Source organism: Canis lupus, chromosome 33 (genome assembly GCF_011100685.1).
Source record: "Canis lupus familiaris isolate Mischka breed German Shepherd chromosome 33, alternate assembly UU_Cfam_GSD_1.0, whole genome shotgun sequence".
Classification (NCBI taxonomy): Eukaryota; Metazoa; Chordata; class Mammalia; order Carnivora; family Canidae; genus Canis; species Canis lupus.
This window is the reverse complement of record NC_049254.1, coordinates 5,796,739-5,815,561: the sequence shown is the minus strand read 5'-3', so window position 1 is coordinate 5,815,561 and position 18,823 is coordinate 5,796,739. Positions and strand designations below refer to the sequence as shown.

Here is an 18,823-nt window from a genome sequence, read left to right as displayed (position 1 = left end):
CCCTTCCTGAAGTGCTAGTTCCTATATTCCCTTTCTTCCTGCAACTCAGCCTGCCAGCAAGTCACACTATGGCTAAAAGGCATTGGTTTTCTTCCCCCAAAGTGGTTTGTTCACTTCTCAATGCAAGCCTTTACTTTTCATTGACTCTGCTAGCCAGTCAAGCATGCCTCCCCAGCTAACATTGCGTCCCAGTGTGAGAGCTGCCAGAGGAAGTTCTGGATGGGTAAGATCCGCTGGCTTGATCAGCTGGTCTGACCCATGGCCATGGAAATTCCATCACTGCATCTAGACACTAAGAAAAAACTTGCAGATACTACCACCAGTGGCTTACAGTCTTTCTAACACTTTTGTGTCTAGAAAACATAGCACCGTGCTATGGTTACAGGAACAATGACAAAAATCCGTCAAATCTATGTTAGCTTCTTTCCTCTTCTATAGAAAGAGTGTGTGGGCATTTGTGCGTTGGGGGGTCGCGGGGAGCAGTGTGAACGTTTGCCCGGCCTAGTTTACAGGAGTTGTTGAAAGTACTACAGGTGAGCAATACTTGGCAGCACCCCACGATTTAGGATTTTAAGTATTTTTAAATCTCTTATCCCTTGGTCATCCAAACACACCAGATCATTAGCTTTATGTTGAGTTAGTAAAAATGATCATGTTCCTTTTCCTAGTTCTAAAATAATCAAGTGGGTAGGGCAGGAGAAAGACCTGGGAAGATCTGAGTGATGAACTGTGTTATGAATTGATCCCAGAAAGTCTTTTTCTAGGATTTTCTTAGGCGCCCTTTACCACCTGGTGGACTCCCTTTAGAAACTGCTGGTAACTTGATGGGATGAGCACTGGGTGTTATGTGTTGGCAAGTCGAACTTCAATAAAAACGAATTAAAAAGAAAATAAAAATTAAAAAAAAAGAAAGAAAGAAAGAAAAAGAAACTGCTTGTAAGTAAGGAGTCTCCCAGGCTCCGGCCCCAGCCCATCGGGCAGGCTCTGGAAGTCGAAGGGGCCTTCTACAGATTCGGGGTCAGGATTTGCAACCCAGGATGAAAATGTGCATGGGGGGGGTGTCTCTGGCTATACTTCTGACCCCTTAGACCTCAGCCTCCAGCCCTAATTTGGCTTCTCCCGGGGGTTGATTGGACGGACAGCCGACCAGAAGTGGGACGTGACCAGAAAGCCTCTTATCTCCGCCTTCGCATCATCAGCACCCGGCTCCCGGGTTTGGGGGCCCGCCCTCCTGGGGAGGCGCACCCTCTTATCTCCCCGGCGCGCCCCTGCAGGCGGAGCAGCCGGACCGCAGCTCCCAGCAGCTCCCGCCTCCCATCGGCCTCCCCCGCCTCCCAGCAGCCGCACCGCAGCTCCCAGCAGCCGGACTACAGCTCCCAGCAGCCCCGCCTCCCATCGGCCGGACTACAGCTCCCAGCAGCCCCGCCTCCCATCGGCCTCCCCCGCCTCCCAGCAGCTCCCGCCACCCATCGGCCTCCCCCGCCTCCCAGCAGCCGCACCGCAGCTCCCAGCAGCCGGACTACAGCTCCCAGCAGCCCCGCCTCCCATCGGCCGGACTACAGCTCCCAGCAGCTCCCGCCACCCATCGGCCTCCCCCGCCTCCCAGCAGCCGCACCGCAGCTCCCAGCAGCCGGACTACAGCTCCCAGCAGGGCCCGCCTCCCATCGGCCGGACTACAGCTCCCAGCAGCCCCCGCCTCCCATCGGCCGCCCGGCTCTTCTGCGCCCCAGGTCGCGTCTGCAGGCGCGGGTGCCGACTTGGGCCGCGGCAGCTCGGGGACCGACCCGGGGACGCGGCCGCGGGCAGCATGGCCTTGCGCCTGGGCGGGCTGAGCGCGGGCTCGTGCTGGCGAGCGGCGCGGGGCGGCGGCGGCGGGCTGAGCGCCGGGGCCGGGAGCCGCGCGGCGGGACGCACCTGCCGGCCGCCGGGCGCCGCGGGCCGGGAGCCGAGCCGGGGCCTGGGGCACAGCCCGGCGGCGAGAGGAGGCCCCCGGCCGGGCACCGGGCTGAGCGGGGCGCTGGCCGGGCTGGCGGGGCTGGCGGGGCTGGCGGCCGCCGCCTTCGGGCGCGCGGAGCGGGCGGAGGCGGAGCCCAGGAGCCGGGGGCCGCGGAGCCCGTCGCCGGGGAGGCGGCAGGACGGCGACGACGACGACGACGACGACGAGCTGGGCCGCCGCTGCCGCTGCTTCATGGCGCCGCCGGTGACCGCCCTGCGCGAGCTGCGGGCCAGGCCGGGCGACATGAAGACCAGGATGGAGCTGCTGGTGCTGGAGACGCAGGCGCAGGTGTGCCGGGCGCTGGCGCAGGTGGACGGCGGCGCCCGCTTCTCCGTGGACCGCTGGGAGAGGAAGGAAGGTGAGCGGCCCGGCGGGGCGGGGGCGGGGCGGGAGGGGGCGGCCGTCCGCCGAGGGTGCGCCAGGCCGTGAGCCCCGCGTCCCGGCCCCCGTCCCCGTCCGCCCGCGGCCCCTGAGCCCCGCGTCCCCGCCCCGGTCCCCGTCCCCGTCCGTCCGCGGCCCCTGAGCCCCGCGTCCCCGTCCCCGGTCCCCGTCCCCGTCCGTCCGCGGCCCCTGAGCCCCGCGTCCCCGTCCCCGGTCCCCGTCCCCGTCCGCCCGCGGCCCCTGAGCCCCGCGTCCCCGGTCCCCGTCCCCGTCCGTCCGCGGCCCCTGAGCCCCGCGTCCCCGTCCCCATCCCCGTCCGTCCGCGGCCCCTGAGCCCCGCATCCCCGTCCCCGGTCCCCGTCCGCCCGCGGCCCCTGAGCCCCGCGTCCCCGCCCCGGTCCCCGTCCCCGTCCGTCCGCGTCCCCGCCCCGGTCCCCGTCCCCGTCCGTCCGCGGCCCCTGAGCCCCGCATCCCCGCCCCCGTCCGTCCGCGGCCCCTGAGCCCCGCATCCCCGTCCCCGGTCCCCGTCCCCGTCCGTCCGCGGCCCCTGAGCCCCGCATCCCCGTCCCCGGTCCCCGTCCCCGTCCGTCCGCGGCCCCTGAGCCCCGCATCCCCGTCCCCGGTCCCCGTCCGCCCGCGGCCCCTGAGCCCCGCGTCCCCGCCCCGGTCCCCGTCCCCGTCCGTCCGCGTCCCCGCCCCGGTCCCCGTCCCCGTCCGTCCGCGGCCCCTGAGCCCCGCATCCCCGCCCCCGTCCGTCCGCGGCCCCTGAGCCCCGCATCCCCGTCCCCGGTCCCCGTCCCCGTCCGTCCGCGGCCCCTGAGCCCCGCATCCCCGTCCCCGGTCCCCGTCCCCGTCCGTCCGCGGCCCCTGAGCCCCGCATCCCCGTCCCCGGTCCCCGTCCGCCCGCGGCCCCTGAGCCCCGCGTCCCCGCCCCGGTCCCCGTCCCCGTCCGTCCGCGTCCCCGCCCCGGTCCCCGTCCCCGTCCGCCCGCGGCCCCTGAGCCCCGCATCCCCGTCCCCGGTCCCCGTCCCCGTCGGTCCGCGGCCCCTGAGCCCCGCATCCCCGTCCCCGGTCCCCGTCCGTCCGCGGCCCCTGAGCCCCGCATCCCCGCCCCGGTCCCCATCCCCGTCCGTCCGCGGCCCCTGAGCCCCGCATCCCGGTCCCCGGTCCCCGTCCGCCCGCGGCCCCTGAGCCCCGCGTCCCCGCCCCGGTCCCCGTCCCCGTCCGTCCGCAGCCCCTGAGCCCCGTCCCCGGGCGGCGCGGTTGACGGCGGTCCCCTCGGAGCCCTAAGGTCATCTTCAGCCGCGGAGCCTGCGCCTGCGTGTCCGAGTTGTCCTTGAGCAGCGGCCCTCCCCCGACTCCCCCGACTCCCCCGTCTCCCCGTCTCCCCCGTTTCTCGGGCGCATTCACCCCTTCTCCTCCTGGAGGAAACGTGAGGTTGCCTCCTGCCCGGCCCGGACTCCAGCCCGCGGCCACCTTGTGTCCCTGCGTCTTGTTCTCAAGGGGCGCGAGGACCGCTTGCGTGTCAGTAGCTCTGCCTGCACCGCCAGGTTTCCACTGGGAACATCTTTCCTTCCAACGGCCAGAAAACTTCAGTATTAAAGCCCAGTTGTTCAGATTAGTGGTTGTCAACAGGAGGGGGCGAGGGGAGCGGACAGAATGACCCAGGGGAGCGGGGGGTGCAAACTGTGTTATGAAGTAACTCATGAGAATATAACGCACAGCTTGGGGACTATAGTCAAAAATACCGTATTGCGTGTTTTAAGGTTGCTAAGGGAGTAGAGCTTGAAAATTCTCGTTGTAAGGAAAAAATTTCGTAATTCTGTGATGACCTAAGTAGGCTTATTTTGCAACATATACAAACATTTAAATCATTGCATCAAAAAAATAAATCATTGCGTCATACGCCTGACACTAATATATGTCAATAATACTTTAATAAAGAAAACCCCAGTTTTTAGAGAATCATGTATTCATGACCTTGTTATTGCCTGTGGAGTGAAAACCCCACATCTTGGTCATAAATTTGAGGAATTCCTGACTTCTTAGCCAGGAATACTACTGCCGCTCCTCCTCAGCGGACTTTGAGCTGTGAAACCGCCACATTGATATTAAACGAGGCTAAATGTGGTCTTCAAAGTGTTTTCCATTCTGTAATGTAATGTCTGAACCAGACAAGCTCAAGTACTAGAATAGCTACTGCGGTCTTCAGAAGTTACTGAATTTTTGGTGTACCTCTGTTTCTCATTAATGAAATGAGATTAGAAATAATATATGAGGGTATTATCAGGTTGGATGTATGTGAAGTGCTTACAATACTGTGTGATGCATAGAAAGACGAATTGTTGGGCCCGCTTGCCAGCTGTGTGATCTTATCTGTGATAAGGTGTTTTATCTTTCTGGACCTCATTTTCTCATTTGAAATGTGCAGGGGGCGGGTAGTTTGCACTGGGTCATCTTACGTCCCATCCAGCTCTAAAAATTCTTAAAAACAAAACAAGGCAAACAGGTACCTCCATAAAACAGTTGGCTTGATGGTAACTCTAATGTTTAAAAAACAAACTAGCAAAAAATAAATAAAAAATAAAAAATAAGCTAGCTATTAAGCATAAAGCTCAGATACTTAAATATTAATATGTGTCTTAACTCAGTTTAAGGTTCCCAATCCCTGAAGAGTTCAAATAGCTACCATTTTTTTTTAATTGCCTGTAAGCAGAATTAAATGGTAAATGACACACTGAGAAAAAAACATTTGAAATAATAGGAAGCTCTTAAATTCTATAATAGAATACCCCTCAAATATACCCATGCCTGTTTTTAATCTCAGCCTCCTCTCATATATCATAACCAACGCATGCCATTTTGAACAGTAGTTGAAGGGAAGATATTATGTGATTCTTTTTTTTTTTTTTTTTTTTAAGATTTATTCACGAGAGACACAAAGAGAGGTGGAGAAACAGGCAAAGGGAGAAGCAGGCTCCATGCAGGGAGCCGAAGGCAGAGGCTCTACCACTGAGGCACCCAGGCATCCCTTTCCTGTGTTTATTTTAGTTGTAGAAGAAATCTTCAGTTTAGTGATGTGGGGAAGGTGTAGTTTTTGCCCCCTCTCAGTAGCAGTGTCGTCAAGCTAAGCTGATTACCTGATTTTATTGTATTTAAAAATTATACATATACTGATGTTATAGAAGATTTGGAGAAGAGGAAGATAACTCCTCATCCCACCACCTTCATGCAAGGGTTATATTTGATTTTGCTGTACCCTTATGCTCTCTCCTCATTTTCTGTTTCTATACACAGGAGGTGGTGGCATCAGCTGTGTACTTCAAGATGGGCATGTTTTTGAAAAGGCTGGGGTGAGCATTTCTGTTGTTCATGGGAATCTTTCTGAGGAAGCAGCAAAACAAATGAGAAGCCGAGGAAAAAATCTGAAGACTAAAGATGGTAAATCAGTCTCCATAGCCTATCACAGTCCTTTCAAACTTCTTTTTTTCCCTTCACAAGTTTTATTTGTAAAATAAACAGTGCTTCTGTAAAAAAAAAAAAAAAAAAAAAAAAACGACAAAAAAAGCCATTTGGGTGCATATACCAGAGAAGCATGTTCACATTTACTTTTTAAAGATTGGTTTTTTAAAAGACATAAAAGCAGCTCTTGAAAATTGCTTCAGAAACTAAGTTGGAGTTAATCAAGCCTGCTGGTTGAGTGCTGCTCACTTCATGTTTTACTTTCCAGGTAAATTGCCATTTTCAGCTATGGGCGTGAGCTCTGTTATCCACCCCAAGAATCCTCATGCGCCTACTATCCATTTCAACTACAGATACTTTGAAGTAGAAGAAGCCGACGGTAAGCATCCCTGGAGGTGTGCAAAATATTATTGTGCAAAATGTGTGTTTTAAAACAAGGCAGAGGGTATGATCTAAATGTGAGAAAGAGTATATAAATCTTTTTTTTTTTTTTTAAAGATTTTATTTATTCATGAGAGACACAGAAAGAGTGGCAGAGACACAGGCAGAGGGAGAAGCAGGCTCCATGCAGGGAGTCCGATGTGGGACTCAATCCTGGGCCCTGAGCGGAAGGCAGACGTTCCACCACTGAGTCACTAGGTGCCCCAGAATACATAAATCTTAACTAGGTTTTTCAGGAGGCATATGAAGCCTTACTCCTTGGCTAGTGCAATGGATTGTACACTAAAGGTGAAAAGAGAAAATAGTATTGGCTGGGCTGTGACTTCCCCATATTGCCTTCAACACAGAAGGAATGATTTAAGGAATATCAAATTCAGAGTGCACACAGGGTTCTTTGCCCAAGAAAAGAAATCCTCAGGAAGTCCACAGGAAAACCTTATTATGTACAAGGTTATATTGAAATGGAGGATTTGCTTTTGGAAAAAGTCTTCCACGTGCGTTGGTTCACTAGTCCCCAGCATACTGTCTGTGGGCTTAAGATAGGGTGAAGCCTATTATGGTGCCTATTGTGGACATGTAGTTCCAGCCCCGGTCTCTCTAGGCTGGGCCGGGTGTTTCCGCCCAGCAGAGCATCCATGCGGTGCCACTCTGGGGCTCTTGGTGTCTCTGCAGTGATGGCATTTAAAGGCCAGGTATTTAACTTGCATTTTGAAGACATTCCGTTCGGTTCAACCTTGTCATGGTAGAAGTCGATCACTGGTACTGGCAGTCTGTCGACCCAACCGAGCACATGAAATATTTATTCTCAGATGTCAAGTTGTGTCCGTCTGCAAGTGTTTCCTGGAGTAAGGGGCGGGGCAGTGGTTTTTAATTCAGGCAACATCAGAATCTCCAGGGGTGTTTTTTATAAACCGTAGATGCTTGGGCCAGAGATTTGCTTGTTTTTTGCTTGTTTGTTCTTTAAATTGTGACCTAGCAGAGGCATTTAACGCTCTTCATGTGATTCTGATACGCAGCCAGACTCGAGATCTACTGCCTGGCCCACCCACATGGTGTTTCCTCATTCACTGCCATGCGTGTCCTTTCCCTGTCTGGTTCTACTCTCTCACTTTTTAATTTCCTACTTCTCTTTCTGCTTTTACCTTTTCTTTCCTGCTTAGGCTTTCCTGGGCATTCAGAGCTAAATTTAGTTAAATACTTTTTGATTGTCCCCCATTTCATGTTTAATAAACGAATCTGATAAACTCACTTTGCAGATACAAGTAGTGCGCTGCCTCTCACAGTCCAACGTCTGCATGAGAATCTCATGCCTTGGTTTTGTAGGTAACAAGCAGTGGTGGTTTGGCGGTGGGTGTGACCTTACTCCAACATACTTGAACCAAGAGGATGCTGTCCATTTTCACAGAACTCTGAAGGAGGCCTGTGACCAGCATGGTCCTGATCTCTACCCTAAATTTAAAAAATGGTAGGTAAAGGTATTGTCAATACATCTAAAATACATTTCATTCCTTCCTTTTGTAGGTCCTAAAGGCAATTACCGTGTTGCCTTTTTCAACTTATGAAGGTAGATCTGTTTTCTTTGCCCATTTAGAAGTGGGATACCCATTTGAAGCAGTCTTACTAAGTTACTTACTTAGAAATATTTGAATGTCTGTAATAAAAATTGGGTAGCAGCATATTTTTGACTGCAAAAATAATTTAGGATAGAAATTTTAACGTGATCTATGCCTGAGAATTAGAGGCTTTTTAATCCTGGGGTAGGATATCTACTCCTCCTCCCAGTTGAGAACTGTTGTTGCCATGGGAACATTAGGACTTGGAGGGGGTTGGAGAACTATTAGGGAGCGATGCAAATATACCAGATGCTTTGCGCAAGGAGAAGAGTGGGATTGGACACTGTGTTAAAGAAACTCGAATGATAAAGGAAAGGGAAACAAATGTGTTGTGAGGAGATCCAGGATATTTGGTAGATGTGAAATGGAGTCCAGGCATTAATTGTTTGGAATAAGAGTGAAGTACCCAACCTGCTTAGAGATAATTGGCATTCCTGAAAAAGGAGGGGGAGAAGAGGTTTTGGTGTTTTTTGTTTGTTTGGGTGGGGGTAGTTTTGCTTTGCTTTTAGAACTAATAATTGTGGAATCTTGATATTATTTATGTAAGATGCAGAGTCCAGCTTTAAGACTCTCAGAAAGGGTATATTCTCTTTTCCATCGATATTACCACTGATAATTGCATAGTGGTGGGAGCATAGAGACATGGTGGAGGGTTGTTTTTTGTTGTTGTTGTTTTGTTTTTTTTTCTCTCTCACAAATCAGCATCCTTCCAGGAAGAGGACTGGTATGGGTGACATTGGGTGACATTTTTTGGTTTCCTCTTATTGCTATTATTGAGATGATTCTATCTGGGTGATATTAGTTACTAAGATATTGAGGATGCAGGTTAGTTAAAAATAAGCTTTCAGTATAAGTATGTAGCAAATTTCTTAATTTCATAATTTCATGGAGATTTTGAATTAGGGTGATTTGGTTAAAGCTGATTTCACAACCTTACTCAGGATGTACTTCAACTATGTTAATAAGATGTGCATGGAGGGGCATCTGGGTGGCTTAGTGGTTGAGCATCTGCCTTCAGCTCAGGTCATGATCCCGGGATCCGGGATCGAGTCCCATATTGGGCTCCCCGCAGGGAGCCTGCTTCTCCCTATTCCTGTGTCTCTGCCTGTCCCTGTGTCTCTCATGAATAAATAAATAAAATCTTGAAAAAAAAAAAAAAGATGTACATGGAAAAGAAGGCCAACAAATCAGTCAAGGGGAATCATACCAGTGTATCAGCTCTAGGGATTTGCAGCTACTACCTTTGTTTTTTTTTTTTTTTTTTTTTAAGCTAGAAGGCTATTTTTTTTTTTTAAATTAAGTCTATTTTTAATAGAATCTTTTAAATGGCTTTTAGTTTTTGTTCGTACAGGTTTTTCTATTTACAGATCATTATTCTTCTAGAGATCATCTAACAAGCTATTTCGACACTGTAAACTATTCTACAAATTTAGCATTTAGGAAATAATTTTTAGGAAACCCGCTCTAGTAGGCACAGTGAGGGGGAAGACTCGACCAGATGGATAGTTTGCTGTGCGGGCTCACAGAGTAACCTTTCATACGTCTGTAGGTGTTCTCTGAACGGCTCCTGTGCCAGCCCCTCCCTCAGTCATGCGTACTATAGGGCCCTCACTCTATTGCTGAAGAGACCTTAGAGATTATTTACTGTACCTTTCTTTGGTGAATAAAGATCTGACTCAGGAGCCAAAGGGTTGGTTCCCAGACACAGACTTGGTTGGTGGTGTTGCTAGAGGAGTCCTGTCCAGCCTCTTGGAGAAGCAGCAGTGCTGCCGAAGGCAGTCACATCACTCGTTTTAAGAAATACGCTATTAATACTGGACTCTTTGTTTCTTTTTTATTAAAGTTTTTAGAGTTCCATATCCTCTCCATAGACATGTGTTAAATTCCCTACTTGCATTGCACATAAGAGCACGAGCATTTCCTATGTGGGCGCTAACTTGGGGGAAATCTGTCTAAAGCCCTAGTGTCATTTCAGAGTTGGAGGAAAAGTAAGGCCACCGTGTGGGCACTAGTCAAGGATAGCGCCCTAAGCTGGAAAGCTCACATTGATCCTTGACATGGCTTTCCTGTGTTTTCCAGGTGTGATGACTACTTTTTTATAGTCCATCGTGGGGAGAGGAGGGGCATCGGGGGCATCTTTTTTGATGACCTTGACTCTCCATCCAAGGAGGAAGTGTTTCGCTTTGTGCAGAGCTGTGCCCAGGCTGTTGTTCCTTCTTATATTCCTCTTGTGAAAAAGCACCACAATGACTCTTTCACGCCCCAGGAGAAGCTATGGCAGCAGCTCCGGAGAGGACGGTGAGTGAGCAACAGGAGAATATATCGTCTCATTGCATGACTGCTGGGGGAAGTGGGGCAGCAGGAGTCATAGTGGCTGGTGTGTTGTCTTGGGCAGTTACTTCATTAGAGGTGTATTAATACTATCCTGAGCTGCTTTTTATAGCTAGATGAATGTTAAATGCACATTAAAAATTGTGTGGAACAGTTTTATAAAAAGGGCAAAGTTGGGGCTCCTGGGTGGTTGAGCCTCTGCCTTTAGCTCAGATCATGATCTCGGGGTCCTGGAATTGAGCCCCGACACCTGCATCAGGTTCCCTGCTCAGTGGGGAGTCTGCTTCTCCCTCTGCTCCCCCACTCCCCTCAATGCTCATGTGTGAGCACACACTCTCTCTCAAATAAATAAAACGTTAAAAAAAGGCAAAATTTATTTCATTGTCTGTACATTAGAGACTCCTAGCAGCCATGTAGTGGTACTTGCTGAATTTAATTCGGCTGATTCCTTTGGGCCTTCTAGCAGTGCCTTCCAGCCTTATGCCAAGATATGGGCATCATTTAATGTTTTTGCTGCATTGTAAATTTGGACTCCCACACGTTTCTATTCATCTTTAAGATTTCATGGAGGTCATTATAATGGACATAGTCATCTCAGAGATCATTTATACTTAATGGTAATACTTACTAATTAGGGAGTCCTTTCTATGTGCCAGCCAAAACGTTAGACGGTTGGCATCTAGTCTTTATACAGCTGTGAGACGGGTCTGATTATCATCATTTTACAGATGATAAAACTTACTCCGAGAAAAGTAAGTCTCTTGCCCAAGATAACACAACTAGGAAATAAAAGACCCCAGATGTGGAAGCAGGTCACCGTGACTGGCAGTCTTTCCCTTACGTGGAGGACGTTACACAGCTGAAGCAGGTCTGTATGTCTTACCAGATAGTCACCTTAGCCACCCTGTTCTGTGCGCTGAGCTTGGTGAGCTAAGTCGGGTGACCACGTTGACGTCATCTGCACCCAGGGTATGCTTGCACATCGGCTCCAGGTGAGCCACTCTGCTAGCTCACGTCAGTCCTCATTGCGATCTTACTGCATGTGAGTTCTGGTCCCTAGCTGTAACACGGAGTTTCTCATGTATGTAATTCTGTCTCAGGCAAATAATAGTTCCAGTACTTAAGAAGGTAAGGCTAGTCCCTGAAAAGGCCAACTTAGGTAATGTTTCAGGTTTAAAGGTAAATATTTGTGTTTATTCTTTCTTACAGCTGCCTCTGTTATCTGGTCATTATTTAGAAACTTGGGGAGAATGGCAGTGATTACGTTTTCTTGTTAGAAGTTCTTAATGCATCTGTTTGGGACTTTTTTTTTTTTTTTGTCTCCTGATTTTTCAACTATATCTTTACTATTCCTCCCTTTTTTCACTTGATATTTATTATACTATCCCTCTAGGTAGGCACTATCCTAGTGACAAAGATGTGCATAACATGCATCTGGAAAAGAAGCTCCCAGTTTAGTGGGGAAGGTGTGCCTGAGAGGATAATTTAAAACTCTGTGCTGTTTTATTTCTTAAATTCCACATGTAAATGAAATCGTAGGGTATTTGTCTTTCTCTGACTTATTTCACTTAGCCTTATACCCTGGAGCTCCATCCATGTTGTTACAAATGGCAAGATCTCATTCTTTTTTTATGGCTGAGTAATATGTGCAGTGTAAGAACCAAATGAACAAATAAAAAAGAAACAAAAAAACTAGACTCAAATACAGAGAACAAATTAGTGGTTACAAGCCGGGAGGTGGGTGGGAGATGTGAAATAGGGTGAAGGGGATTAAGAGTACACTTTTGGCGATAAGCACAGAGTAATGTACAGAACTGTTGAATCATATTGTACACCTGAAACTAATGTAACAATTATACGTCAATAAATATCCAATGAAAATCTACAAAAAAGAAAAAAAAAAAACCCTCAGGAAAATGCAGTGTTCTAGTTTTCATAGGATTTCATGTGCAAAGTGGACAGATTCTGTGAATACTAATTAGACAAAGCCTTAAAACTTCTAAGACATAGGAATAACGTTTTGTGTTCTTGCTGGTGTCTGTTATTTTGTGTTGGTTTTGGTCTTGGTGGCTGTTTCCCACAGAGAACCTCCTGCCACCACCTTTATCGGTAGGTTTTAAGAGGGCAGTCAACTCTGGGATTTAAGATAACCCAGCTCTTCACTGTGGTTGTCAGCATTGCCTTCACCTCCTTCCACGTGGCGCTCAGAGCCCTATCTGTATCTGCGCGGGCTCCGCTGCCTCCTGCCCCAAATAGGAGCTGCCCTTGCCCAGGTCAGGCTGCTTCTCTTTGGACTTTAGTCTCTTACTGGGTAATTTTTTTTAGTCTCTTATCCACTTACTGCTGTTCTCTCCCCAGACCTTGAACTTCAATCTTAGAGTCTTCTTTTCCATAGGAGAACAGAAACTAAGGATTTTTTTTTTAATTTTAATTTTTTTAAAGTATGTCTGTTGATCAATCAGTTGATGAATTGATCTATCTGTTAGTAATCTCTACACCCAACATGGGGCTCAAACTCACAATCCTTAGGCTGAGTCTACCAACTAAGCCAGCCGGGCGCCCCAGAAACTAAAGATCTTTAACTTTGTTGTATTTTGGGAAAGGGAAACAGCATAAAATTTGGGTATCTGTTAAGTTGAAGGGAATGGCTAAGGTTCATGGTTTTCAGGCCCCTCAGGATGAATGTATCTGGAAGGATCAGAAAGATCAGATCTAAGTGAAACCTAGTAGGAGTCAGAGAGGCATTTTTCACTCAAGAAAGGAAAGCAGTACAGGGATCCTCCCAGAAAATTCATTTAGAGAGTCCCTTGCAAGGGCCTTTGAAGAGACATCCGTACAGACTAGAGTAGCACAGCCATCCCTTGAATATCATGTTTCATAAAGGCAGCGTCCGGGGTGAACAAGGTGGCCGAGAGACCGAAATTCTTTTCCGTGGTCTTAGGAAGAAATTAAGACATTTTGCTTATATTATCTTTCGAAACAAGTAGAAGAAGGTATTAGTTATTGATGCACACAATTCAATCTGTGATGAATCAATACTGAGTACTAGAAAGGGATCCATAGATATAATTTCTTTACATTTCCTCAGGGCTTTTGGCAAGTTTCTACACAGAAGAGTGTTTTCTAAAAATTTAAGTACTGCGGGATTCTAGAGGCTGTCTTCCACCAGGTGTCATTAAAGCCTATGCAGTGGGCAAACAGACTGTCTGAGGGAAGTGGAGACCAAGAGAACAGCTTGTGAATGAGTTGAAAAATGATTTGAAAGGGGCACTGTTCACTGAATCTTCAGCTCTGTGGGTCATTTTACATTTATATGAGTAGGAAAAATTATCTTTGAACTTTAATGACCTTTTACAAAAAATCCCGTGAGGTCAAAGGCAGTCAGAGATTTAGAAGCCAGACAGAGTTTAGATCTGACACCGTGGCAGTTAATGGAAAATAAATTTATTGAACCAAGTTTTAGGTTGAGGCTAAAGACGTCTTTCTTAGCAAAATAAAGACTGTAGCTCAACCACTGCTTATTGTTATGGTTGCCACGAATCTGCCGGAAGACTGAATTATATCACTGCTCATCAGGGCTGTTACGTACTTTAAGAAAGGAAGTATCTAGAATATATTAGTAATTGTTACTCAATTCCTGTCAGCTGTACTTGGCCTTTCGATTACAACAGTTTTCACCATCTTAGTGCGTGGAAGTTACAGGTGGTGAAAAGTCTTCTGAAACATCTCAGACCTTGGGGCAAGGCCAGAGACAGCTGTTCTGTCCTGACGGAGGTGCCATTTCTTTCTCTTGATTGTTTTTGTGCTTTGCAGGTGTCAGCCCCGTGTCCACTCTGTTTACTTACTGGAAAACATAACCTCCTTGTTTGGTAACTGCTCTGTGTTGGCGCCGAATCTATATCGTATTGTTCGTTGGGTAGAATGCCTTTATTTATGCCTGTCCACGTGGAGAAGGCTTAGCTGGCTGCAGCCTGGGGCTCCTCTGTCTGTTCCAGCCGACGGGGAGGAGGACGGCAGGGGGCAGGGGCACCCCCACCCCCTGGGAGTGTCCTGCACGCGCTAATCTGCAGAAAGATTTTACTCAAGTGGCCCTACTGTTATTTGTTGTCTTTGTGGCAGGTATGTAGAATTTAACCTGCTGTATGATCGGGGGACAAAGTTTGGCCTCTTCACTCCGGGATCCAGGATCGAAAGCATCTTGATGTCTTTACCTCTAACCGCGCGGTAAGAATAACTCATCATGATAATTATTTCTCCGGTCTTAGTCGGCTGAGCCCCGCAAAACACAAACACTGACACTGTATACGTCTTACCTAAAGACTTCAGTGGTTTGACTTTGCTGACTTTATGATAAAATCATAGTCATATAATAAGGAAAATAATATTTTTTGTTTTTTTTAAAGTCAGGATGGATGATGTGACTTTGTGGGTGACGGCCGGGAAAGGATAGAGGGAGTGAGAACATAAGGTGGATGGCGACATCTAGGGGCCCAGAGCGACCTTGCTGACCTGGTAATTTTCTAGTAAGAGCTATGGGCAAAGCAAATTTATTCGAGCACATCAGATTTTTCAACTTTATTTCATTAGAAATTGTTACATTTATGAGGAAAAGTCTTGCTCTCCAGTGTGAAGCATCAAGCTTATTTGAAAGTATGAAGGAGTGTTGCTGGTGCTTGGCATCCTCTTTGTGCTTTACGTGCTGCTATGGTGAGCTTCCATAAAGGCTAACTGAACCTATGGGGGAATTTTTTATTTTTTGACTAGACTTCATGCCCAGTGTGGCACCTGATGTGGGGCTCGAACTCACAACCCTGAGGTCAAGACGAGCTGAGATCAAGGGTCGGATGCCAAACTGACTGAACCACCCAGGCAGCCCAATGAGGGGAATTTCAAAGACAGATCTATTTATGTTGGTGCTATTGGGTTGACTTTTGGGCTATAAGAACATGAGAATGGGAGAATTGGTCACCTGGGTGACCCAGTTGGCTAAGCAGCTGCCTTGGGCTCAGGTCATGATCCCAGGGTCCTGGGATCCAGCCCTGGGACAGGCTCCCTGCTCAGTGGGGAGTCTGCTTCTCCCTCTCTCCTTTCCCCTCCCCCTGCTCCTGCGCTCTCTTTCTCTCAAACAAATAAAATCTTAAAAAAAAAGAAACAGAATGATGTGTGTACACGATGAAATAGAAAAGATCAGGAAAAAAAGGAAAAACTACACAACTTGTTTTATAAGAGCTAGAATCTTCTTTTCTCTGTGAGTGTAAATGTCCAAATAAGAAGACTGCTGGGTGGCACCGAGGAAGGGCTGGCCTCTTTCTGCCGCGCAGATCTGTCCTGGTTAGGTTAGCACCCTGTATGGTTGTGACTGCCTTCAGAATGGCGTTCGCTCTGTCCTCGTACGACTGCTGTTGTTGGGATCACATGTCCTTAGCTGAAAGCTCACGCACATCCCTGCTAGGTGTTCCTGCCTCCCTGGAGACGAGACATGAAGAAAAAGTAGAGATAAGGTTTTTAAGGTCTCCAGTTTTCTTCCTGGTTACTACTGGCCCCTACTTACAAGGTATTTTCTTAGCTGCAGGTATGGATGGATTATACATCAATCCCTTGCCCATCTGAACAGTTTACATGACAGGTCACTTTTAGCTTCTTAGAGTCTGTAGCAAGGGTGCACAAACTTCAGGCTGCAAGTGAATCCAAGACCACTTGTGATGTGACCTTATTTTACATAATTTACAGACCTTGAGCTAAGAATGAATTTTACATTTTTAGAAGATTATTAAAAACAGAAAAGACTATGCGAGAGACTGCAGCCCCACAAAGCCTAAATTAAAGTCATCTATTTTGTGATCCTGGATAGGACAAGTTTGCTAACCCCTGGTCTAAACCAGTGTCTGCCAGACTTCATTCTACAGCTCATTTCGACTATATTTGTATATTCTCTGAAGTATTATTTACCTAAATTTTATATCCCTTTTCTGACAGAAATTTTTTTTTAAAGATTTATTTATTTATTTATGATAGACACACAGAGAGAGAGAAGCAGAGGCAGAGACACAGGCAGAGAGAGAAGCAGGCTCCATGCCGGGAGCCCAGTGCGGGACTCGATCCCGGGACTCCAGGATCATGCCCTGGGCCAAAGCCAGGTGCCAAACCACTGAGCCACCCAGGGATCCCCATTTCTGACAGAATTTATTTAAAAAGGCAAACCAATATCATTGCCTTAAATAGAAAGTAACACATTAAAATAAATGCATAAGTATTTGCACATGAGTCATCAGAGGTTCTACATTGTATGAAACTGGTTTATGGTGAAAGTGTATTTTGACTCTGGGATATTAATATCAGCCAAAGTATGCTCTGGAATTATTAAAATGCTTTCTTTAACAGCAAATGTTTTTAAAAAGGCTGGTGAGTAAAAGGCATATTAGGTACATTGGAGACAAGGTATAAGAAATTTTTTGCTCTTAGAATTTTTTTCATTTATTTTCAGTAAGGAGGTATGTGGATTGCTCATTATAACTTTTATTATTATTATTACATCTTTTGCTTTTGTTTTGGACCTGTTTAGATGGGAGTACATGCATTCACCCCCAGAGAACTCCAAAGAAGCGGAAATTCTAGAAGTTCTGCGCCATCCGAGAGACTGGGTGCATTGATGCATGCGGAGTGGCCTTCCTGGGGCTTGGGGGACACAGAATGTGTGCTGGCGGCGTTGCCACCGTGTGGCAGTTAATAACCTGTGTCCTGGAGCTCCAGTCTTCGCTCTGCGGTCTGCTTCCTGGGCAGATGCTGACATGTGTTTTAAGTACCACAAGTTTCCATTGGAAGCTGCCGGTGACAGGTGGTGAGATGGCAGCTTGTCAGAGTCCGTTGGTTGATACAAAACTCATTTATACTTTTAGGATCATTTTATATGACTAGTTTACAAAATATGAAATTGAGTTTCTAAGTGTTGAGTTAAGGGACTCTAAATATAGTGTCAGGAAACTTCTCATGCTGTTTCCATTTCAGATATTTTTTAAAGTTTTAGTTTCTGCCACAAAAATCTGTTGCGGGATAGATTTTATTTTCCATTCAGTGAAGTTAAGACTTAATAATTAGAAAGCAGCTTGAAAGGAAGGTAAAATTTTACTTTGTTGTGACTGAAGTTTCGTTGAACATGATCTTTATATATCATGATATTGTAAAATGTTCATTTTTATGATATTTAGAACACTTGAAATTTTCTTAATATCTGCATGTGTTACAATTCAGTGATTGTAGTTGTTAACTCTGAAGTAATATCACTGTTACTTAAGGGACATCTAAGATGTGGTTCTGAATTTTGAAGAACTATAATTTGTTAATGTTGGATTCTCCGCACTTTTGAATGTGAAAGCTTATAACCCTGGAGTCTGATATTTATAATTTCCTATTCCAGACTTTTCTATATGGAAGTTTAAGAACAATCCTGGGGATATGAGTTAGGAAGTGTTTCTCATTTAGGAAATGAGAATTATTTTCCTTCGTTATTTAAAGTCAACTAGTGTGAGAAGCAGGTAGATGTTTAATAAACATATTTCTTTGTAAGATGGACTAAAATCATCCTCTTTTTAAATTAGAGATTCCATAGCTCTTTGCTCTTAAGAGAAAACCACAACAGAATTCTTAATGGGGCTTCTTTGTTCATCTAATATGAGTGTTTTTTTTTTTTTTTTTTTTTTTAGTGTATCTTATTTTACATAATCTATTGAAATTTAGGAGGAATAGTTTCTTCCTACATATTATTAAGCATTATCTTGGAATATGTTAAATGTATGTGATTATGTGTGTGACTTTTTAGGGCTGGAAAGTGTATGAACTCTTCAACCATCTTACAATAGATCCTCTGATAAATTTTATTGTGAAATATAGCTAAGATAGGTTTGTATTTTTAATTTTTTTAAGGATACCTGATGTAAGGAAGTTAAATATTCTTTAGTACTAAAACCATCGTTCCTCATTTTTAGGTATTTTACCCCAAAAAATATGTTTTGCACTCAGATTTCTAGAGCAGCTTTACTCCCGTTTCCAAAACTTGGAAACAACAGAAATGCCTATTAACAGATGACTGGATAAGCAAATGATGATACATCAATATGTGAAAATACTACTCATCGGTGAAAAGCAACAACTACTTGGGCAGACAGCAAGATGGCATTATGCCAAGTGAAAGAAGCCAGACACAAAAGAGAACTCACTGTAGGAGTACACTATGTGAAAACCTAGAAAAGCCAAAATTCAAACAAAAGAAAGTGCGTCAGTGGTTGCCAGGGCTAGAACTGGGGAATTGGTTTTGGAAGGGAACAAGAGAATATTTGAAGAGGATGGAAATGTTCTCTATATTGATTGTGGCAGTGATTACTAGGCTGTTCACGTTTATCAAAACTCATCGACCGTCACACTTGAAATCATGGAATTTTATTGTATGTATGATTTATACTTTAATAAAGCTGATAAAAAAATATAGGCATGTAGGAACAAATGGTCAAATAAACCTGTTTACTTTTTACAACAAAAAGTCTCGTATATAGATCTGCTAGTCTGCTTCATTGTGTGTAGGGCTTTCAGAGTCTGGGCATGGTAC

General features: G+C 46.6%; 1 protein-coding gene across 1 annotated transcript; it reads left to right on the top strand.

Moving 5' to 3' along the window:
- Positions 1-1,807: 1,807 nt before the first annotated feature.
- On the top strand, positions 1,808-18,757 carry CPOX (coproporphyrinogen oxidase). Its single transcript, XM_038582557.1, has 7 exons — positions 1,808-2,354; positions 5,675-5,818; positions 6,108-6,218; positions 7,604-7,745; positions 9,973-10,191; positions 14,344-14,448; positions 16,787-18,757. Exons 1-7 carry the CDS (start codon positions 1,808-1,810, stop codon positions 16,872-16,874), a joined length of 1,356 nt encoding a protein of 451 aa, XP_038438485.1. The 3' UTR covers positions 16,875-18,757.
- The last annotated feature ends 66 nt before the right edge of the window (positions 18,758-18,823 follow it).

Bases quoted from the DNA above. Each gene is read 5' to 3' on its own strand.
- CPOX (XM_038582557.1), top strand. From the start codon at position 1,808: ATGGCCTTGCGCCTGGGCGGGCTGAGCGCGGGCTCGTGCTGGCGAGCG. The intron at 2,355-5,674 runs GTGAGCGGCCCG...TTCTATACACAG, and splicing joins CCGCTGGGAGAGGAAGGAAG to GAGGTGGTGGCATCAGCTGT. The intron at 5,819-6,107 runs GTAAATCAGTCT...TTTACTTTCCAG, and splicing joins AAATCTGAAGACTAAAGATG to GTAAATTGCCATTTTCAGCT.